The sequence below is a fragment of the Macaca thibetana genome, chromosome 20 (assembly GCF_024542745.1).
Source record: "Macaca thibetana thibetana isolate TM-01 chromosome 20, ASM2454274v1, whole genome shotgun sequence".
NCBI lineage: Eukaryota > Metazoa > Chordata > Mammalia > Primates > Cercopithecidae > Macaca > Macaca thibetana.
In genome coordinates, this window is record NC_065597.1 from 34,046,553 (window position 1) to 34,069,441 (window position 22,889).

Consider the following 22,889-nt stretch of genomic DNA (forward strand, 5'->3'; position numbering starts at 1 on the left):
AGCTTGTGTGTGTGTTGGGATGGGAAGACACGTACTGGTATGACAGCCCGAAGGAGACGTGTATGTGTGAGTATTCGCGTGGAAGTTTTGCACTCGGGTTTGAGGCTGTGCAGAAGTACGCATGGCTCACCAGGTGTGGGGCTGTGTGGGCTGCCTCGTGTGAGCCAGCCCATGCGCAGGCATGTTTTGTGAGAGCCTTCAGAGAACGCATGAGCACGTGTGCCAGTGCGAGTGCGGGACGCGGGGAGGCGGGAGAGTCCAAGTGGGAGGCCCCGCGAAGGGGCGGGAGTGGGAGTGGGAGCGCCGGCGGGAGACCTGCGGGGGCGCGCCCGGGCTGACGCGTGCGCGCCAGTGCGCGCGTATGTGCGAGCGCGCGCCGCCGCCCCCCGCCGGGGTCGGAGCCAGTTGCCATGGGAACGCGCCGCGGCCCGAGTTAATCATTTCCTGTGGAAAGTGTGCGGGAGGGGCGCGAGCGGGCGGGCAGAGGAGGCGGCGGCGTGGAGCTGCCTCCTGCCGGCGGGCCGGGCCGGGCCGAGCCCCGGGCGCTGCGGCGACGCCAGGATCCTGCCTCCGCCAGGCCGGTGAGTAGGGGGCCCGGGCGGGCTGGGTGCGGGCGGGGCGCTGGGGCTCCGCCCAGCCCGCCGTTCGGGGAGCCGCGTCCGGGCCGGCCCTGCCCTCAGGACCCCTCTGCCCCGACCCGCTGGGGGCACGGGGAGGAAAAGGCCCGGGAGACCCAGCCCTGCGAGGTCCCCTCCAGAGCCGTTCAGCCCTAGTCGAGGACCTTGCTGGGAGTAGGCACGGGGGCGGCGTGTCTCCCGGGATCCGAGCAGCCTTGGGACCCCGTTTGGATTTCATTGAACGAGGAGAGCGCAGACCCTACCCGGGATCGGCGTGTCAATTGGCGCCGCCCCTCCCCTTCTTGGGGTCTCCCCCACCCCCAGGGCTCCTTGGAAGGCTGCCGTTGGGTCCCTCCCACCACGTCCCTTGGGGAGTTCGCTTTTTCCCTGGCAGGGCCTGGGGCGGGGTGCCCCAGCCCAGAGGTTAGGAAGAAGGGCCTTGTCCGGCGCACTCCGGGCAGTGAGGAATCGGGCCATGACAGCCGCAGCAGTTGTGAAGGTCTCAGCAGGGAGGGCGATCCCAGGACCACCCCCTTAAGCCCCGCATTGCTAGTTAGAGCAGAACTCTGGCTGGTGCAGTGAAGGGCCTGGTCCTGGGAGATATTAAAGAGGAAGCTGTGTTTAAATTCTGGAGTACCATTTACTGCCACCCCCCGCCCCCGCCACCTCCATAGCCCAACACTGTCTCAAGATTGCGGGTTGTGGCCACCCCTGGCCCTTTCACCTTCCCCGACTTTTCCTCTGCCTGGAAAGGGTGAGCACCCATTCTTTCCCAGACGTGTATTCCCCATGCCCTTGTTAAAGTAGCCGTCTCCTTCACCAGGGAGAGTCACTTGCTAGGAATGCAGCCTCAGAATGGGGCCCTGCATTTGCAGTGACTGGACTTTAGGGGCACAGGGTGGTGAGTTCTGCTGTTCATAGGGGCACTGGGGAGCAGAGGGTTTGAAATCTGGGTTGCCCTGGAAAGCCCAGGATAAATGATGGTGTGCAGGGAGGTGGCATTCCCTGTGCAACTTCCTTGACCTTCTGCCTGCTCTCCCAGGGGGACCAAGCCCTGCCGGCTGCAGTCTCTGGGCAGCTGTCCAGCCTGTCCCCCCCAATCTTTGCAATGTCCCTGATCTAGGGCAGGGGGAGTATTGCAGCTCTGCTGCCCTGGTCTAAACCCAGAGAGGCAGAGACCCTCTTCCCCAGCCAGCCCCTCTGCATTCACCCACCACTGGAGCGAAGTCACTGAAAAATAAAATTTTGGAGCTCTTTGTATATGCCAGTATTGTTCTGAACACTTGGCCTTGTCTAATGTTTAGAGCAACCCTATAAGGTGGAGTTCTCCCCATTTCATAGATGGAAATAATGAGGTATAGAGAGGCAAAGTAATTCTCCCAAGGTCACACATCTAGTAAACAGTGGAGCCAGGTTCTGAACCAGTCCCACTGCCCTCCCCCATGAATTCTAGGTTGGTAGAAGTCCCTGGACACCAGGTTTCATCTCAGATGCCCATGTAAAATGAGAGAGAGAGTGCTGCTTTCTTGGCCCAGAACCCTGGGCTTAAGATTCCTTGATACTTTTGACCTTCACACCCCTGAGGCTGCTAAATTCAGCTGCTTTTTCCTCTTCAGGATCTAGCACACACCCTTCCTCTTTCTTCCTGGTGTCTTCCTGGCTGCCTCTTCCACTTCCCTTCCTCATAACCACAGAAACGCTATCTCCTCCTGTCCCTGCCCCTCAGACGGAACTGATCTCCCTGAAAGTCTTCTCTGTCCACTGTGGAGTCAGCCTCCAATGCCCTGCACCGTCTCACCTTCCCAGCAGCCAAGCATGCAGATGGACCTGTCTTGCTCCTTCCTTTGCCCATTGGACAGCTGGTCTGCAGGGTTGGTTGTGTGCCCAGCTCTGTGCCAAGCAGCCTGGAGAAGAGGACATTTGGCTGCTCCCTTTGGTTTCTTCCACGCCACACTGGTCCATCTCTGTTTCCTCAGTGGAGCTGGCCCATGTATTTAGATCAGCCTCTGCCCTGTCCTTTGGCCCACATTCCCATCCCCTTCCCAGTAAGACTGCACCCAGGAGCCTCCTAGCTGTTCTCAGTCAAGGAAGGAAGAGACTATGGCTCCCTCGCCAGGTGCCTGGCATTCTTCCAGGGTTGGGCTCTGCAAACATCAGACACCAGAGCCTCAGGCCCCTAACCCCTGAACCCTTTACTTTTTTTTTTTTTTTTTTTTTTGCCTCTCAGTGCTTTAGTCACTCCTGTCCCTCTGTCTCCCCAACATGCTCAACTCTCTCCTATTCTAGACACCACATCCTCTCCTTCCCGTGCTAGCCAAACAGCCCCAAGGAGAAGGAAGTGGCTTCTTCCTCCCTCAGCTCCCTCCCCACTCTTTGAGCCTTCCCAAGTTTGCCATCTGCCCTTCTCCCTCCACAGGCTCAGGCTTTCTGCCTCTCTGGGCTTCCAGTCCTCCACGTCTGTGGCATGATGCACTGGGCACTGACCAACCTCTCCTTCCCACTTACACTTCAGTCACTTCTGAAAACTCTACACTTGCCTGGAGCTCCTGTCCCTCTCTCATCTTCTTTCTGCAGCTTTCCACCCCCGGTGAGCCCTATTATCACATGGCTGTCTCCTCTTGCTCAAGCTTTGATGATTGCCTCCTCACCTGTGGCATCGGTGGCCCTGTTTAGCTCTGAGTCTGTGTCCAGCCCTGACCTCTCTTCCAGGCTTCATTTCAAGCTTGTGTGTGTTCATTTCAGAACGTTCACCTCACAAGCCATCCCAGAGTGCTTAGTGTGGGTGCAGCTGCAGGCTGGGTGCAATGGGGCTGCAAACATGAATGTGTGTGAGCTGTGGGACCCATCGTGGGTCAGGGGAGGTGGACACCCTTCAAATAGCTATCTTCACTTCTTGGCAGGAAGTGGCCACTGCAATGAGGGATGGGGAGAGTAGCTGACAGCCCAGAAAGCTCCACTAGGAAGTCCTTCGGTTACCCCCACCTCAATCTTAAAACCCCATGTTGCCTCTCCGAGCTGACTTCGCTTCTTCTGTAAATGACATTACTGTCTGAGTCTGGGATTGTAGCATGATCACCTTAAATGCCCTCAAGGTTGCTTTGCACACAGTAGGTGCTCAATAAAGACTTGTGCAGGGAATATCTGAGCTCTGTTCATTTGTTCAGTTCATGAGGGAACTATCCCTGACTGAAGCTTTCCATCCCTGACCAATGCTCCCCACCCCCCTCCATTCCCCATACCACCTGGTGCCTGGCCTGCACCTGCAGCCTCCAGCAGCCTGCTCAGACTAAGGGTTTTTGAAGTGTTTATCTCCCTTCTGACCGGGAGCTTTCAGGCATCATCTCTTCTGATCCAAAAGAACCCCTGGCAGATGCCTGGCACCCAGTAGGCATTATTAAATGACTGAATGAATCTTTGTATCTCAACACCCATACGGTGCCTGCCACATGCTAGGCACAGAGTGCAGGCTAGTCGAATACATGAATGAGAACTTGCTGTATATAGACTTCACTTGTCACTGACCACAGTCAGGGCCCTTTTGAGTCCCTCCTCAATGAAATGTTAATATTCAGAGCATTCACTGCTCTGCTGACAGACCTTAGGCAGAGGAGCCTGAAGCCTAAGGGTTAAGAACGTGGTTAAGTGCAATTAGAAAATTAGATGTCTTGGAGGAAAAGGATTAGACTTACGGAGACGCTGCTGACTTGCGGTGCCTCCTCTATATGGGGCTAGGACCTGGCTTGTCCTCACGCTGCCAGGCTCAGCGCGGAAGGGTTCAGGTGTGGGGTCTCAGGCACAGCTGAAATGCTCCTTTCCCACTTCGGAGCCTCCGTATTCGGAAACAGATATCCCCAAAAGGCAGCAGGCCCCATTTCATCCTGCGAGCCCTGGGGTCTTTGGGGGACAGTGCAGTTGGAGCTGCTGCCCTGGGTAACCAGCGACCGGTGGGGCGTAGACCCTTCCAGATGACTGGCTCTGCCCGAGATGCAGTCGTGCTGGTCCGTGATCTTCAAGCTCATCTCCCCTTGTTCTCTCCGCAGGTTGCCCGGTGCCCCGAGGAGGCTGCTGAGCCCCAGGCCATGGTCCCCTCTCGCAGGACGTGGAACCTGGGAGCCACGCCCTCGCTGCGGGGCCTGTGGAGAGTGGGCCGGGCCCCGGAGCCCGAGCCGGGGATGGCTCGCCCCGCCCCAGCCCCAGCCAGCCCGGCCGCCCGCCCTTTCCCACACACCGGCCCGGGGAGGTTGAGAACTGGTGAGTCCGCATTTTTAAAATGCCTCTTTATTTCCCTTCCTTCCTCCAGATACCAGAGATGAGACTGAGGTTTCTCACCGGTTCCTAAGCCCAGTCAGAGCTGTCAGGTAATTACAGGGTAACCGACAGCCCAGAGCCGGGCGGGCGTGGAGCCGGAGCGTCAGTCTCGCCGGGTGCTCCTTCCTTGCGCCCCTGTCTGGAAAGAGGAGACCTGGAAGCCGGGTTAAACTTTAACACGGGGCGGGCACAGAGCAGGGGGATCAGCTGCGTTCCCTCTGGCCAAGCTGGTCAGAGCTCTGCGGGCTGCCGTCCTTGGCCAAAAGCGTGTGGGCTCACTCCGGTCTCTGCCCAGGCTGGTAAACAAGGTAGGTGAAGTGGCTGCCCGGGCACCAAGCGCCGCTGACACTTGATCCTGCCTGGGCTGGCCCCTGGACGGCGTTGGGAGTGGACTGAGGCTGCTCCGGAACGTGGCCTGGTGGGGCTTGGGGGCCATGTGCTCATTTCAGGTGTTTCTGTAGAGACCCTGACAGCAGGTGGGCAGGGGTCCCAGAGTCTTGGCCCCTAGTGTCTCCCCGGGGAGCTGTCAGTGCCAGCTCGCCTTTCTGGGTCATGTCCCCCGGTGCTGCGAAAGTCAAGAAGTGAGCGGCTTCTCTGATTCAGGGCGGGGACTGGATTGACGGGGCTGGGGAGCTGCCCATGACCCTCTCCCGAGGCGTGGGCAGGTTGCCCTGGTAGTGTGGGGGAAAGAGGGCTCTCCAGGCAAGGTGCCTTTAGGGGTCTGCTCCCTGTCCCCCGTGACTTACAGGAACAGGGTCTAGACTGCCACCCTGTGAGGGCTAGCAGAGTCCCTCTGGGCCATCAGGTCCAAGCCCCTTGGTGCACAGAAGGGGAAACTGAGGCCCAGAGAGGGCACACAGCAAACTCCTGTTCAGCCCTCTCTCCCACCACATTTGTGCTGTCAGTGGCAGCTGGACTGATGCCTGCTGAGGTCTCTCTGCTTCTATGGTTGTCTGGGGCTGGCTGCTCCCAAGCAGCACAGTCAGGCTGGGGATGACCCAGGGCCCTCGGGAAAAGCCTGGGCTTTTGGGCCAGGTAGCCCAGTTGTCTGAAAGGGGCAGAGGATGGCCTCTACCCCATAAGGTTGTCGTAAGGATTACAAATGTAATATGAATGAGTATTGCTTTTCTGGTAAAAACAAAAACATTTTGCCTTCGAATACTTAAAACACATAGAAAAATATCAAAAAGGAAATAAAAATCACAAGCTAGTCACTGAACATTTTATGTAGTGCCTTCTAGTCATGTGTGTGTGTGTGTGTGTGTGTGCGTGCGCACGCATATAGGTATTTGAAATATTGTGTTATCTCAGCTTTCTAACCTGAAGGAAAAAATTGGGTATTATGAAGATTATATGACCATACAGACTTTTATCCACTTAAAAAATTTAAGACAAAGGTCAGATGAAATCCTGTGTGTGAAATGCAAGCACCGTGCCTGCCACTGGACCTCAGCCAGCTCAGCTGCCCCAGGCCCCTCTGAGCCCCCCAACCAACCCCCATATTGCCACCCTGAGAGTCGGCTGGCAGAGGATTGGTTAGCACATGAGATTTGAATCCTGGCTCCTGTGACCCTGGGCACATTGTTAACCCTTCAGGGCTTCCGGTTCTTTGCCTGTCAGGTTGGGAGAATGCCCCCCACCTCCCTGGGGAGTTGTGAGGAGCTGATGGCAGCTGTAGTCCTATTGGCCTGTACTGTGGGCCCTTTCTGTGTGCCTGGCACTACATAGGCACCACGTGTATCTCATCCATTTGATCCTCACCACAGGGCTGTGAAGTTGTCCTCATTTTATTGACAAGCAAACTGAGGATCAAGAAGGTGTGTAAAGGCTGGGCACTGTGGCTCACGCCTGTAATCCCAGCACTTTGGGAAGCCAAGGCGGGCAGATCACTTGAGGTTAGGAGTTCAAGACCAGCCTGGCCAACATGGTGAAACTCCATATCTACTAAAAGTACAAAAATTGGTTGGGTTGGTGGTGCACGCCTGTAGTCCCAGCTACTCGGGAGGCTGAGATGTAAGAATCGCTTGAACCTGGGAGGCAGAGGTTGCAGTGAGCCAAGATCGCATCGCTGCACTCTCTGGGCAACAGAGAGAGACCCTGTCTCAAAAAAAAAAAAAAAAAAAGAAAAGAAAAGAAAAAAAAATGTGTGTAAGGCTTGAAAAGCACTTGGCCCAGTGGCTGGCACTTGGGATATTGTTATGCCCCAGGGTAGTGGCTCTGCAGTGTGCCTCATGACTCGTGAGGCTGGCCCCCATCCCACCCTGTTCAGCCCTGCAGGTGGAGGTGGGTGGCTGGGGCGTCGCTGCCGCAGCCCGCCCTCTCTCCCGTGGGTGAGGGAGGCAGTGTGTGAGAGGCACAAGGGGATGCACGTTAGCTGGTTCTGAATACACTTGGGGAAGCAACAGAGGCTGGGCCACCTGGTGTGGATTTGGTCTTAATGAAGTCAGGGAAGAAATTGCCACCTAGAGGCAGCTGGGGTAATAAAGCCATAGCCCCTGTGCAAGTCCTCAAAGCTTCGTGCAGGCTGGCTGGCATCGGCTTCCTTCCGTTGCCCTGCTGAGCAGGTGCCTGCCGCAAAAGCCACCGTGAGGATAGGGGAGCCTCCAGTGGGGTATTGGGCCCCCTCCAGAAGAGAATCTTGGGGCGGCTTTTGGTAAGAAAGGAGTGTAGCCCCTGCCCCAAGCCAGGCCTTCCCCTCTGTGCAGGGCAGGCATGTAAGGGTGTGTGAGCCCCTCCTGGCCTCATCTGGACCAGCCAGGGGTGTGTGAAAGCTGAGGTCAGCTGTGGCCCTGGCCAGTGGTCCATGGCTAGCAGTCTTCGGCCAGCGGTCGGAGTGTCTCACCTATCTCTCTGTCCCGGGACAGGGCGTGGAAAAGATACCCCAGTCTGCGGTGACGAGGACTCCAGTGCCCGAAGTGCAGCTCGCCCAGCCCTAGCTCAGTGCCGAGCCCTTAGCGTGGACTGGGCTGGCCCCGGAAGCCCCCACGGGCTCTACCTGACCCTGCAGGTAAGCACTGGGGCCTTCCAGGCTGCATGTGCCTTGGGTCTCTGAGCTCCAGTGGCTGGGTTCCTGCCAGGTTCCTGGGGGTAGGAAGCACCAGGGGAGAGCCAGGGACCCACCTCGCACCTCTCTGCTAGGCCCCTCGTGACCCCTCTGCCTGTGAGCCAGCTTCACTAAGTCAGACAGGGGAAATCTCACAGGAGCTGACAGGAACTTTTCAGTCATGCCCTGGCTGAGGTGTTAAAGTGGGAAGCATGGGGCCTTAGCTGAGATGGGCAGAGCTTGGAGAAGGTATTGGGAGAACAGGCAGGTTTGGGGTAGCTGGTTATTCTCAAACATGGTTATGTGAGCATTTCCTTGTATTTCCTTGGGAATATTTCCTTGTTTGAAGTGAGAATTCAAAGCTAGATGGGGGATTCACTAAAACTTGGGGTCTTCTCCCTTGTAGTTATCACCAAGTGACTTTAAAAAGACAAAGTAAGGCTGAGTGCAGTGGCTCAGGCCTGTAATCTCACCACTTTGGGAGGCTGAGGTAGGAAGATCGCTTGAGCCCACGAGTTCATGACCAGCCTGGACAATATAGTGAGACCCCATCTCTATAAAAAGAAAAATAAAAAATTAGCTGGGCATGGTGGTTCCTATAGTCCCAGCTACTCAGGAGGCTGGAGTGGGAGGATTGCTTGAGCCCAGGAGGTTGAGGCTGCAGTGAGCTGTGATTGCATCACTGCACTCCAGCCTGGGTGACGGAGTGGGACCTTGTCTCAAAAAAAAAAAAAAAAAAAAAAAAACAAACTTTACATATATAGGTATATTTGGCTATAGAAATAATACATAATGATAATAGTAATAAGAGCTACTATTTATCAAACACGGACTTTGTGCCAGGCATTAAAGATCTCATATCAGTCCTCATGATATTCATAACAGTCTCAGGATACAGTATTTGATCTGAGCTTTATAGATGAGGATGTGGAGGCTTAGAGAGGTTAAGTTACTGGCTGCTGGTCACATATTTGACCATTCAACACAACTAGCCTTGTAACAGGGCAGAGATACAATTACCCAGAAACTGCCTCTCATAGTCCTCTATCTTTGAGAAATCCACTATTAAGTATTTGGGGTTTATTTATTTATCTTTCCTATATCGAACCACTTAATTATATTTATATGATTTTTATTTTTGAGATGGAGTCTCATTCACTCTGTTGCCCAGGCTGGAGTGCAGTGGCGTGCAGTGGCGTGGTCTTGACTGCACCATCCGCCTCCCAGGTTCAAGTGATTCTCCTACCTCAGCCTCCTGAGTAGCTGGGATTACAGGTGTGCACCACCACACCTGGCTAATTTTTGTATTTTTAGTAGAGATAAGGTTTCACCATTTCACCATGTTGGCCAGGCTGGTCTTGAACTTTTTTTTTTTTTTTTTTTTTTTGAGACGGAGTCTCGCTCTGGAGTGCAATGGCGTGATCTCAGCTCACTGCACCCTCCGCCTCTCGGATTCAAGTGATTCTCCTGTCTCAGCCTTGCGAGTAGCTGGAATTACAGGCGTGCGCCACCATGCCCAGCTAATGTTTGTATTTTTAGTAGAGACAGGGTTTCATTATGTTGGCCAGACTGGTCATGAACTCCTAACCTCAAGTGATCTGCCCACCTCAGCTTCCCAAAGTGCTGGGATTACAGGTGTGAGCCACCCAGCTATATTTATATGATTTTCTTTTTTTTTTGAGACAGAGTCTCACTCTGTTGCCCAGGTTGGAGTGCAGTGGCATGATCTCAGCCCACTGCAACCTTCACCTCTCAGGTTCAAGTGATTCTCATGCCTCAGCCTCCTGAGTAGCTGGGACTACAGGCATGCACCACTACACCTGGCTAATTTTTGTATTTTTAGTAGAGATGGGGTTTCACCGTGTTGGCCAGGCTGGTCTCGAACTCCTGACCTCAAGTGATCTGCCCACCTGGGCCTCCCAAAGTTCTGGGATTACAGGCATGACCCACAGTGCCCAGTGCATATTTATATGATTTTTATTATTTATTTTACATGTTATTCTGTGACTAGCTCTTTCCCTCAAGTAACTCCTCATAATCTCTTCATGCTCATCAACACATAGAGAACTACCTTTTTTTTTTTTTTTTTTTTTTTTTGAGCAAGGTCTGGTTCTGTTGCCCAGGCTGGAATGCAGTGGTACAATCTCACTGCAACCTCCAGCCATGTCATCTCACCTCAGCCTCCTGAGTAGCTGGGACTATAGGCATGTGCCACCACGCCCAGCTAATTTTTGTAATTTTTATAGAGATGGAGGTTTCATCATGTTGCCCAGGCTGGTCCTGAACTTGTGGGCTCTGCCTTGGCTTCCCAAAGTGCTGGGATTACAGGTGTGAGCCATCACGCCCAGCCCTACCTCTTTCTTTTACACTGCTGCATAATGGTCTACTTCAGGACTTACCATAAGTTATTTATAACAGATCCTCTGTATTGTTTCTGATTGCAGTGAGCTCCTTAAACAAATATCTGTGCTGTGTTCATGCAGCAATAGCTTTGAGTATTTTCAGGGCAGTACAAGCTCTGCCCATTTTTAATTAATGCATTCATTCAACAGATTATTTAGAATGTGCCAGTCTGTGCTCGGGCCAGAGGTGCAGTGCAGAAAGAGACAAGAGAGTCTAGCAGAGGCCCCAGAGAGTGATCAAATAATCATGAAGGGATGAAGGCAAACCAGGCAGGGGCCAAGAAGGCAGTGGCAGAGGATTGACACCAGAGTCATCTGGGGGTGCTGCCAAGGCTCACCCCCTAAGAAAACCATTGCACTAGAGGGCCCACCATTCCCCCACATTCTCCTGACCATCGACACACACTGATTCTGCCCTTTCTCGAAGCTACATTTTCACAGAGCCTTGAAGGAACATGTACAAATGGTGGGCAGGATGGAGTGTGGAAAACACATACCATTCAAGGGGACATATCCTCCCTGCTGCAAACGGATGTCCTGGCCTGGGTAGCTTGTTTTCCCAGCCCCTGATCTGAACATGGATGCAGGGGTTGATGTTGCTTCAGGGACAGTCTTGTGTTTCGAGGTGTTTCTTGTCTCTTCTCATGTGATTCATCTGAAAACTGAACCAAAAGTTTCTTCTATCTGTTCAAATCTGCTAGAAAGCAGGTCTGGTGAGAGAACAGTTAAAGAAACCCGAGGACCCGCTCTTTGCTCTGTCTTGAGCCATCCATAGTTAAATTGGAAGGCGGCAGTCAGAAACCCACAGCCTCGAGTTGGGTGGTGGCTCTGTTCTTGAGCTTTGATTATGGGGTGCTGAGTTGTGGTTGCTGAGTCCTGGGGTCAGCAGATCTGCTGAAGATCTCTGGGATGCTGGCACCAGCAACTAGCTTCCACGTTCACATCCTGGTGGGCCCCCACAAAGCTCCATTATGCGGTAGGTTCTTCAGGATTGAAGATGTGGGGCCAGGGTGGGTCCCAAGCACAGTGCGGCGACCTGGCAGCCTTAGTGACACCCCCTCCCTAGGCTCTGTCCAGCAGTTAAAACCTGAGATGCACCCCACAGAGGTGCTGCAGAAATTCCCAACCCTCCAGGGCCCCGTCTGTCCTTCCTGTGGCTTGGCCAACAGGCCAGAAATAGTGTAACCTTTGCCCTGGCTGGCAAATGGAAACTTCCAGCTGCTGTCCTTGCCGCCATGGATCACAAGCCTGCTAGTGATGGTGTGGCAGTTGGTCACAGGGTGGGGACAAAATTAAGTCGGAGGGAATTTTCTATTTTCTTTTTGAGACACAGTCTTGAGCTGTCACCCAGGCTAGATTGCAGTGGTGCAATCTCAGCTCACTGCAACCTCCACCTCCTGGGTTCAGCGATTCTCCTGCCTCAGCTTCCCGAGTATCTGTGATTACAGGTGCCTGCCATCACGCCTGGCTAATTTTTTTTCTGTTTTTAGTAGAGACAGGGTTTCGCCATGCTGGCCATGCTGGTCTCCAACTCCTGACTTCAGGTGATCCACCCACCTCAGCCTCTCAAAGTGCTGGGATTACAGGTGTGAGCCACTGCGCCCAGCACGAATATTCCTAAATATAAGAGGTGTGTCCCCCACCCGCCCTTCTTAAGTGGAGCTCGGGGTCGAGAGAAGGAGGGGGTGAATTTTGGGCTAAGGAGCCTGCTGATGTCACTTTTCTTGTCTTTTCAATTATCTGTATTGGCTTTTTGAATGTCAAAGTAAAAAGATGTGAAGATTACAGGAATCATGTCCTGATAATACTTACCTCATATCAAGCCCTTACTATGTGCCAGGCGCCTTCTGAGGACTTGGCTGCAATTGTCTGTTACTCTTCACACAAGCTCAATGAGGCAGTCCTGTTATTACCATTTTTATTTTAAGAATGAGGAGAACGCAGCTTCAAGAAGGTAAGTAACTTGCCCAACGTCACCCAGCTTAGCCGAGGAAGAGCCAGTCTTCACACACAGGCCTTGCCGCCTCTAGACTACGCGTTTATTTTTTAGAGTGAGCACTTTTAAAAGAGTAACTTATTTTTTTGTTTTGAATTTAAAGGTCACAAAGACACACAGAAATTGTCTGCTGTCTCTCTTCCAAGATAACCTCTGTTGATATGGGAAAAAAAAAAAAAAAAAGCTGGGTGTGGTGGCTCATGCTTGTAGTCCTAACACGTTGGGAGGCTGAGGCAGGAGGATCGCTTGAGCCCAGGAGTTTGAGACCAGCCTGGGAAACATGGCAAAACCCTATCTCTACACAAAAAATACAAAAATCAGCTAGTCATGGTGGTATGTACCTGTAGTCCCAGCTACTCGGGAGGCTGAGGTAGGGGGATTGCTTGAGCCCAGGAAGTCAAGGTTGCAGTGAGCTGTGATTGTGCTATTGCACTCCAGCCGGGGCCACAGAGTGAGACTCTGTCTTAAAAAAAAAAAAAAAAAAAAAGAAAGAAAAAAAGAAAGAAAAAAAATGACCAGGCGCAGTGGCTCATTCCTGTAATCCCAGCACTTCAAGAGGTCGAAGTGGGTGGATCACTTGAAGTCAGGAGTTTGAGACCAGCATGGCCAACATGGTGAAACCCCGTCTCTACTAAAAATACAAAAATTAGCCAGGTGTGGTGGCACACACCTGTCATCCCAGCTACTTGGGAGGCTGAGGCAGGAGAATTGCTTGAACCTGGGAGGCGGAGGTTGCAGTGAGCCGAGATGGCACCACTGCACTCCAGCCTGGGTGACACAGTGAGACTCTGTTTAAAAAAGGAAAAAAAAAAAAAAAAACCAAAAAAACACACAGTCATTGTTTATAAGGTTAACAATTCAAATGCCAAAGAGGTTCAAAATGAAATGTAAGGCCACCTCCTTTCCCCTCTTCTCACATTCTCTCTGTTGTGAACTTTCTTTTTATTCCCCACAAATTGAAATGATGCTTGTTTCTACTCTCAGCCACTACACCATCTCCCCAACCTTCCAGAGAGGATCACTGTCCATATAGTTCTCTTGATTTGTCTCTATGCCTGTTTTATTTTCATGATCCTCAAATGGGTTCACTCTTTGCATGTGGCCCTGCCGCCTGCCTTGGGCATCTTTATGTGTGAGCGGTAGGTGACGCTCTCTGGATGAAACACCTCTTCGTGCCTCCCCTCTCTCTCCCTGTGCCTGCGCACTGGCCCTCTCTGTCTCGAGTCCTTTGCCTGTGTTCGCCCTGGAAGAGGAGATGGCTTCTCATGGCCTCTCGATAGCCCTGTGGGGCGGGGAAAGTGAAGGAGGCAGGGCTGTGGCCCTTCTGCTCAGACAGACTCATGGGCAGCCTCCTTGGCAGTCCTGGGGGTTCCATCTGGAGATGTAGGGCTGTGTGCCTGGGGTGGCAGCATCGGCATGGGAGCAGTTGCCCTGAGGTTATGTGTGTGGTGGGGCTGGATGGTTGCCTATGGGGCGTGTGCACTGGAAGTGAGCCGGCCTCTGTGCTGGTGACTCTCAGACTCTGCAGGGATGGCATGAGCTTCGCCTGAGAACTTGAAGTACCTAAGAACCTTCTTTGCTGGGGTAGAAGACCAGCTGCTGAGGGAGGCCAGGATAAGGCACCGCCACTGTCTTGCTGTGGGACCTGGCACATCCTCTTCCAGATCCTGGGCCTCAACGTCCCCACCCACCCACACAGGGAGGGACTGGACCCCCTGGGCCCTGGGATCCTGGCCAGCTCTGGGAGTGCACCATCCTTTGGCTCGAGGGTCCTTCCCTGGCGCAGTCTCCTTCATGTGAGGATTTTGGTTGTGTCTTGGCAGCAGGCCCTACAGGACAAGGGGTGCAAGAGCCAGAGTCAGGGGACGAAAGAAGAGAAGCTTTGGAAGGGACAGGCACCGGCCCCCAGGCGGGCCCGGGAGGCCCAGGAAGCTGGTGGCACCATGAATGTAGAGAATACAGGTAAAGCAGGCCTGCCCGCCGACCCGGCACTCCCCAGTGAAGCCAGCACAGGAGGGAGGCTTTTGTGCGGTTGGTGCTATCCCTATGCCCTGTCCTCCCTGGCTGGAGGTGGCCTAGACAGACTCCAGCTGCCTGGAGCCCCCATAGCTCCAAGCCCCCCGCCTGCCTCTCCCAGTTTCAGGGACAGTGGTGTGTATGGAACCTTCATCTCGACCTGCCTCCCACAGCATCCAGGCCCCACCCAGTGATAAGAGGCCTTGGCCAGCGTGGGCTGGGGTTGAATTTCTCTGCTTTTTGTCTTTTCCCAGTGCCTGTCTAAAGCAGGGCGAGGGTGGCAGCCTCACAGACGCCACTGCCTGCAGAGAGACTCGGCCTTCTCCCTCCTATCCATGGGCTCCCAAGGTCTGGAGGCTCCTAGAACAGGACTTTGATTCTCCTGGTCAGAGGCTGAGATAAAGGAGCCGGTGGCTCAGCTATTCTCTGGCAGGGTCTGCCATGGTGTCCAGGGCTGGCTGGTTCTGGAAGATTCTACAGGCCCCCCTTGTAGTCTTACGGGTCCATGCCGGGGATCCCTGGCAGTAAGCGAGAGCCCGGTGATAATGGGGAAGCAGCATCCTCCAGGATCCCGGGGGAAGGCCGAGAGCATGTGAAGGAAAGAGGAGCTGGCCTTTCTGTCATGTTCCTCCTCCATCACCAAAAGGTTAACTTGTGTGTCTGAACTTGCCATGTGGTGGAAGGAGCCACTCCCTTCTCTGAGGCTGTCCGGAGCCCCGTTCTGGCGTTCCGGCCTGTCTGGGCCCAGGCAGTCTTCTGCAGCGAGCGGCAGGGGTTGGGGTCTGGCTGAGTGTGAGCAGGCCAGCCTCGGGCAGGGGACATCATCTTGCTGATTGTGCATTGAGAAGAGGAAGGCCGATTCCAGGGAATAGCAAGGGTGACCTGGTCAGTGGGGCCAGGCCGTGCCTGCATCGCATCTTTGAACCCGAGTGCAACCTCTCCAGCACAAGGGCCCCTTTGATCTCACCTCGTCCTCCCATCCTCCCCTTTCTGGGACCTCCCTGAGCTTCTTGGAGATCTTTTCTCCACAAGCACTCTCCTGGCCCCCGTCCCACTGCCCTGCCGCGGTGCCGAGACCCGGCGAGCCCCTCTGGGGGTGACATCCCATGATGTGAGCAGTGTTCCGGATGAACTGGGCCCTCCGAGGCCTCATTTCTGCCCCATGGCCTGTTGTGTAACAGCCACCCACGCCTGTGCATCTCCACGGTGCTGGGCTCCTTTCAGGCAAGGCCCCTTGTCCCCATTTCTCCTAGGAAGCTCCTGCCGGGCCCCTCCCACACGTCTCTCGAGTGGCAGAACCAGCTCCTGGGCCAGGAGTCCAGTGCGTTCCCTGCCTCACTGCAGCAGCCTGCAAAGGGCTGAGGGCCACGCTGGTCACATGCCGCTCATGCTGCCGCGTGTGCAGGCCTGGAAGCATCCGTCTGACCTCACTCGCTCTAGAACAGATCACAGGAGCTTGGCCAGCTCTGTGTGACATGCATGCTGTGTCACGTGCAGGCCACACAGCCAGGGTCACCACCCAACCGGGGATGCCCAGCTCCAGCTCTCCGGAGTGCTCGGGTGGAGGAGGGAAGAGCCAACCTGTGTGTGCCCCTCCTGCTCTCCTAGAGCGGGGCAGGGGGCCTCTACCCATCTGCCCCTCCTCCTGGGGCTGTGCCAAGATGTCCCCGCCCAGCTGCAAGCTGTACCCTCCCCACTTCCCTGTCCATCTGAGTCCGTTTGGCTTCCCTCAGGCCAGGCTGTCAGAGGGGTGTGTGACTTCAGGTGCAAGTGGCTTCCTTCCCAGGGTCTAGGAGCCCCCAACCCCAGCCTGCTGAGGGCTGGGATTCCTGGGGACTAATGTGGGAACGCCTAGAGCCCCAGGCTCCAAGGTAGAGAGCAGCGCTCTCTGGCCAGCAGATGCCCCTCTTCACCCTTCACTCTGCCATGCTCTGTCATGTCCCATTTGTGCTCCCTGAAGGGAGGAGGCAAATCCCCCACCCTTCCTCCCCAGCCCCCCATTCTTCTCTCTCTCCCTCAGACTCTTTGCTCCCTACCTGCAGAGACCATGGCCATTCTTGGCGCCCTGGAAGCAAGCTATAACAAGCATCCCAGGCGCCGTGCACAGGTCATGGGCCCCGATTCTGTGTTCTTGTCCTTCATCCATCTGTCCATCTCTCTCATTCCTGGTGACAGGACAGTGGCGGGCCTTTGGAGGAGGAGGACTCCCTCTGTCTTGCCTGGGAGGTCCCTGCGCTCCATCCTTGCTAGGTGCTGGCTGGCTGAGTTCTTGCCCTATGTGCAGGGCAGGCTTTGTGTCCTGGTCTGTCTGTCCCTCCCACATGCACACGGCTCCCTTGGCTCCCCTCTCTCTGCACAGTTGACCACTTGCCACATGGGGAGGCTGGGGAGCCCCACTCTTCTCTTCTGTACTCTTGAGAGGGTTTGAGACTTAAAGAAATAACGTTCCTACAAGAATAGAGTTTTCTAGGGTGAGAATCCCTTGTCTTTCCCAGCTGCAATTCCTTGCAGCCTGGCCATGGAGAGAGGCTGGCCCATCAGACCTAGAACATGTGCTTTGAGAGCCGTATTCAGTGGAAGTTGCTTTCTTAAGTCCTGATCCAGGCAAGTTAATCCCCCAGATGCTGCCTGGGGAAGTGTCTTTTTCTGGGACAGGCCCTGGAGGCCCCAGCTAACCTATGCCGCTGCTGCCCCAGCTTCACCTGGTTGCCCACCCCCTCTGCTTGCACCCCATCATCCCTGGCGGTCTGCCCTGTTGTGATGGACCCTCTCCTCTGCCAGCGTGGGACCTCTGCTGCCCTCTCATCAGCCACTACTTTGCTTGTAGGTGGGCGTCTCTTTGGCAGCAGGAGGTGCTTGAGCCTGTCAGGGCCACCAGGTGCGGCCCCCGTGGTGCATAGGATGGTGGAGGCCATGTCCCAGCTCCAGGAGGAGAAGGCCCAGCTACAGGAGGAACTGGTGGTCCTAAGGGAGAGGCTGGTCCTCCGCGACAGTGACCAGCAGGTCACATCCACCCAGCTGCAGAACCAGGTACCTGGGGAGGCTGGGATGGGCAGAGGCCACTGCCCACTATGGAGCAGGTCAGAGGACACCACCTGGGGCACCTGACCCCACCAGGCTACTGGTGTAAGAGGAGACAGCTGGGGTCTCGTCTCCTGGAATATGCTGGAGGGTAGGGTGGTAAGAGTCAGAGGCCTCCCATCCTGGAGGATGCACTTTTGAGATGCAGCATTTCTTTCAGCTTACAGGGGCCTCCCATCCTGATCCTTCTTGTGCCCCATCTCCTTGGGTTACAGGGGGCCAGGACCTGCCTCCCTAGGAGGTGATGTAGATGTGAGTGGAACAGGAAGGTGCGGGGCGGGGTGCTTCCCACCCTGAGTCCACCCCATCTTCCGTGGTGCCCTGCACTGGGCAGCCCGAGTGGACAAAACTCATCAGATGGTCACCCCACAGGAGGTTGGCATGACATTTCTCATGCTTTTGATTTCTCGTTAAAGGTGGACGCTAGTTTGAGTGCGTGTTGGGGAATGGATCTCTCAAACCTCTGGAAGCCAGGGAGAGCCAGGGTTCATGCAGGTCAGCGTTGTCTCCTTCGTTGGCTGGGCAGAACATTTGGGTACCATTGGCTGATAAGCTGCGTGTCCTGTGGGGCTGACCACCGGCCCTCTTGTGTATGTGTGGCTGCGTCACTTTCTTCTCCTTCTGGATCTCCACTCAGCTCCCAGCCCTCCTTCCCCGCTCTTCTCCTCAGTGGCTGTCTCTAGGATTGTATCTCAGCCTTGCCCACTTCCCCAAGGTCTCCAAGCCCGTCTGCCACATCATCCCCCCTTCTGATCCAGTGCCCTGGCCTGGCTGTTGGGCCTCTGAGCTCTGGGCCCAGGACTCTGTGTTGACAGACTGGCCTTCAGGTAGAGCTAAGTTCTTTGTGTGTCCCATGAGCCAGCAAAGAGATGGCCTGGACATGCCGATGTCTGCCTATTGTGCCTCATATGTGCTGTGACTTGTTCTCTCAGTTCTGGGGGCAGCATATTGTGCACGCTTTTGAAATGCAGCATTTCTTCCAGCTTACAGGTGTGTTCTCTTCTCAAGAATGGCCTGGCCTGCCCCCATGCCCCTTGCTGACTCGGGTGGGCCTCCTTGGGGTGCCCCTCATGCTCTGTGTCTTCTTCTTACACACTTACCCCACAGCTTGACTATCTGGGCCTGCCTTCCCCACTAACTGGGGGCTCCTCTAGGCCAGCCCTGTATCCTCTTGCCTGCTGCATGCCCACCTGCTTCCTTGGGTATTTGTGCATGCCCCTTTTGTACTCGCACTGAGCTGGGCATGGGGGATACCCCAGTGGACAGTAGGCTCCCACCCAGTGGAGGCTCTGCCTGTGGGAAAATGGACATTTGCTTCACACACCCACATAAAGTGGGAAGGGCTCGATGGGATGGGCACACGCATGGCCTCGAGGTCTTGTCCCTGGGCATCTTGAGCTAAGCTCTGGGATAGAGCAGAGGGAAGTGCACTCTGAGCTGGGGCCCATCCAGTGCAAAGGGACTTGTGGTAGGAGGGGCGTGGCTCAAGCGCCTTGGGGGTTGCAGGGGGTCCAGGGCCCACCCTGCAGGACACCCATCTGGCCTCAGGCAAAGGCTGAGCAGCCCCTCTTCCTTCCCTGACCTTCCCCAGTTAGGCTCTTCAGACACTTCATTTTGCAAATAAGTGTTTTTTTAAAGGGCTTCGTGGGCTGGGCGCAGTAACTCATGCCTGTAATCCCAGCATTTTGGGAAGCCAAGGCAAGTGGATCGCTTGAGGTCAGGAGTTCAAGACCAGCCTGGCCAACATAGTGAAACCACGTCTCTACTAAAATTACAAAAATTAGCTGGGTGTGGTGGCGGGCACCTGTAATCCTAACTACTCGGCAGGCTGAGGCAGGAGAATCGCTTGAACCTGGGAAGGGAAGGTTGCAGTGAGCCAAGATCACGCCACTGCACTCCAGCCTGGGCAACAAGAGCAAAACTCCATCAAAAAAAAAAAAAAAGAAAGAAAAGAAAAGGACTTTGTGGAGATATAATTCACATGCCATAAAATTCACCCCTTGAAAGTGTACAGTTCAGTAGTCGGTGGTAAGTATATTAAGATGGCAATGCACCCATCACCAGTGTCTCATTGCCAAACATCTTCATCACTCCACCGGGCCTACTGACGGTCACTCCCCATGCTCCTTGCCCCACGGCCCCTGGCAACCTTTAATCTGCTTTCTGTTTTTATGGATTTGTCTTTTCTGAACATTTCATAGAAGTGAAATCATAGTATCTAACCTTTTGTGACTTTAAAGAGGTTTTTGAAAACATTTTTCCTTTAATTAACAAAATCAACTTACATTTTAAGAAGGGAAACTGAGGAGGAAACATCCCAGCCTTTTTAGTTCTTTGACCCCCAGCTCTCCAGCCACTCTTAGGAGAAACCCTGAGCCTATCCCACTCCCGCAAGTGACTTGGGAATTCAGAATGGTTCCTGGTCTTTGTTCACATTTTGCCCTTGAACGTTGTTTTTCTTTTTCTTTTCCTCTTTTTTGAGATGGAGTTTTGATCTCATTGCCCAGGCTGGAATGCAATGGCGCGATCTCGGCTCACTGCAATCTCCACCTCCCAGGTTCAATCAATTGTCCTGCATCAGCCTCCCGAGTAGCTAGGATTACAGGTATCCATCACCATGCCTGGCTAATTTGTATTTTTAGTAGAGATGGGGTTTCACCATGTTGTTCAGGCTGGTCTCGAACTCCTGACCTCAGGTGATCCACCTGCCTCGGCCTCCCAAGGTGCTGGGATTACAGGCATGAGCTACAGCACCTGGCCTGTCCTTGAACTTTCTGACTGCAGCTCTTTTCTGGAAATTTCTCAGGGGATGTATCTGAAGCTCCAGGTCTCTGAGATACTCTCTGGGGGGCCCAACCTTGTGGAGATGTGGCCAACCACATGGGTCTAGAGCTGGGTTCAAACCCTGACTTTGGCACTACTCATTAGCTATGTGACCTTGGGACAGTTAATTACCACTCTGCAGGTCAGTTTCCTCATCTGTGAAATGGATGTAATAATAGGATGTGGTGAGATGATCCTTAGTGAGTCATTGGTGTTGCTGTGGCCACACCATTGTTGTTACTGGGAGAGTTTTGGATTTGGAATCCCGTGAGCAGGATTCTATTCTGGCTATGCCACATGCCAGCTGGGCAGGTGTAGGAAGTCACCTTCTCTCTGAGCCTTCACTTCCCAGTCTCTAAACTGGGGCTTACTAAATGTTCCATTGCAGTTTAGGGGTGGATCTGTTGTAAGAGTGGACAGAAAAAAGGATGGTCAACTGTAACGTGTGGTGCGTCATGAGCTATCACTCCCGTGTGCCCTGGTCTCCTGCTAGCCTCACTGTGGTTTGACGCAGACTTGGACTTTCCTGGAATTCTGAACGTTGCCTCTCTAAGCAAAGCCCACCAGGGGATACACTGTGCCTTGTTTTCCGTGGTGCTGTGTTCCCAGCCTTGTGCACACTGGCTTCTGATCGGCTGCTTTCTCACACTGCTGTTCCTGCAAGGCTGTGTGGCCCCATGGTTAAGGGTGAGGGTTCTGCAAGGGTCAGTCAGATGCGAGTTCCAGTGCTAGGTCCACCACTTACTGGTCAGGTGACCTCAAGTAAGTTGCCTAACCAAGGCTTAGCCTCTTAGGAGCTCAGTTTTTCTTCCTGTAAAATGGGGATAATAATAGTTCCTACCTCAGGGGAATAGGGGATGAAAAATGATCTTATGAAATCCCCCTGCCCTACTGGCAAAGCTGATTCAGTTAACGGGGCTCCATTATCACTGTTGGGATCTGGGCTTGTGGGGGCTGCAGTGGTCTCTTCAGGCCTCCCCACTGCTGTGCCAGGTGGAGGAGGTGTTTGTGTATACTGAGAGCAATTGGGCCAAAGGTCCATAGTCCTTGAGCACCCAGCTGACCCAGGCCACAGAGGCCGCTCATCTCGGTCTGGTGACCGAGGCTGTGGCTGTTGGGATGACCCTCCCCAGTGTTGTTAACAACAGTTCCAGGCCACGTCCTGCTGGCCTTGAGTTCCCCTGTCCTCTTGTGGATGTCCCTAGAGCCATGGCCTCAAGGTTCCTGAAGTTCCCAACAATGTGACATGCTGCCCAGACCTCACTACACTCCTTTTTTATTTTGAGACGGTCTCACTTTGTCACCCAGGCTGGAGTGCAGGGGCGTGATCACAGCTCACTGTAGCCCCTGCCTACTGGGCTCAAGCCATTCTCCCACCTAAGCCTCCTGAATAACTGGGACCACAGGTGTCCACCACACCTGGCCCACTTTTGTATTTTCTGTCCAGACGGAGTCTTGCTATATTGCCTAGGCAGGTCTCAAACTCCTGGACTCAAGAGATCTGCCTGCCTCAGCCTCCCAAAGTGCTGGGATTACAGGCGTGAGCCGCTGTGCCTGGCACTCACTGCACTCCCTTCCTGCCCCCTGCACCTCAAGAGTGAACCTTAAAAAACTGTCTTCAGGCCGGGCACAGTGGCTCACACCTATAATCCCAGAACTTTGGGAGGCCGAGGTGGGCAGATCATCTGAGGTCAGGAGTTCAAGACCAGCCTGGCCAACATGGTGAAACCCCGTTTCTACTAAAAATACAAGAATTAGCCGGGTGTGGTGTTGCACACTTGTAAGTCCAGCTACTAGGGAGGCTGAGGCAGGAGAACTGCTTGAACCTGGGAGGCGAAAGTTGCAGTGAGCCAAGATCGTGCCACTGTACTCCAGCCTGCATGACAGAGCAAGACTCCATCTCAAAAAAAAAAAAAAAAAAAAAAAAAATTGTCTTCAGAGGCCACAGGCTGGAAAACTAGCTCTTGCCCTCAAATGTGTCTTGTTTGGCTGCCGTCGTCTTCTTCTTCTTTTTTATTTTTTTTTATCATTTTAAAAATAGATGTAACATAAAATTTACCATCTTAAGCATTTTTTTTGTTTGTTTGAGAGAGTCTTGCTCTGTCGCCCAGGCTGGAGTGAAGTGGCACGATCTCAGCTCACTGCAACCTCTGCCTCCTGGGTTCAAGGAATTCTCCCACTTCAGCCTCCTGAGTAACTGAGACTACAGGTGCGCAACACCACACCTGGCTAATTTTTGTATTTTTAGTAGAGATAGGGTTTCATCATGTTGGCCAGGCTATTCTTAAATTCCTGACCTCAGGTGATCCACCTGCTTCAGTCTCCCAAAGTGCTGGGATTACAGGTGTGAGCCACCGCGCCCGGCTGATCTGAAGCATTTTTGAGAGTTAAGTTCAGCAGCAGCACATTCTCATTGTGCAATAACCATCACCATCTGATATGGTTTGGCTCTGTGTCCCCACCCAAATTTCATCTCGAATTATAATCCCCACATATCAAGAGAGGGACCTGGTGAGAGGTGAATGGAGCATGGGGTGGTTTCCTCCATGCAGTTCTTGTGATGGTGAGTTCTCATGAGGTCTGATGGTTTAAAAGTGGCAGTT

General features: G+C 53.9%; 1 protein-coding gene across 5 annotated transcripts in view; it reads left to right on the forward strand.

Moving 5' to 3' along the window:
• Positions 1-445: 445 nt before the first annotated feature.
• Positions 446-22,889, forward strand: part of KIFC3 (kinesin family member C3) — a 45,311-nt gene continuing 22,867 nt past the window's right edge. Inside the window, exons 1-5 of one of the 5 annotated variants that reach the window (XM_050772885.1) lie at positions 446-581; positions 4,658-4,868; positions 7,790-7,932; positions 14,190-14,328; positions 17,210-17,412. In XM_050772885.1, coding sequence (XP_050628842.1) covers positions 4,697-4,868; positions 7,790-7,932; positions 14,190-14,328; positions 17,210-17,412 — 657 coding nt within the window. In that variant the 5' untranslated portion in view covers positions 446-581; positions 4,658-4,696. Of the gene's footprint in view, positions 582-4,657; positions 4,869-4,910; positions 4,976-7,789; positions 7,933-14,189; positions 14,329-17,209; positions 17,413-17,494; positions 17,959-19,092; positions 20,069-22,889 lie in introns of those variants that run through there. The other 4 variants (XM_050772886.1, XM_050772889.1, XM_050772888.1 and 1 more) reach the window with 4 other exon arrangements.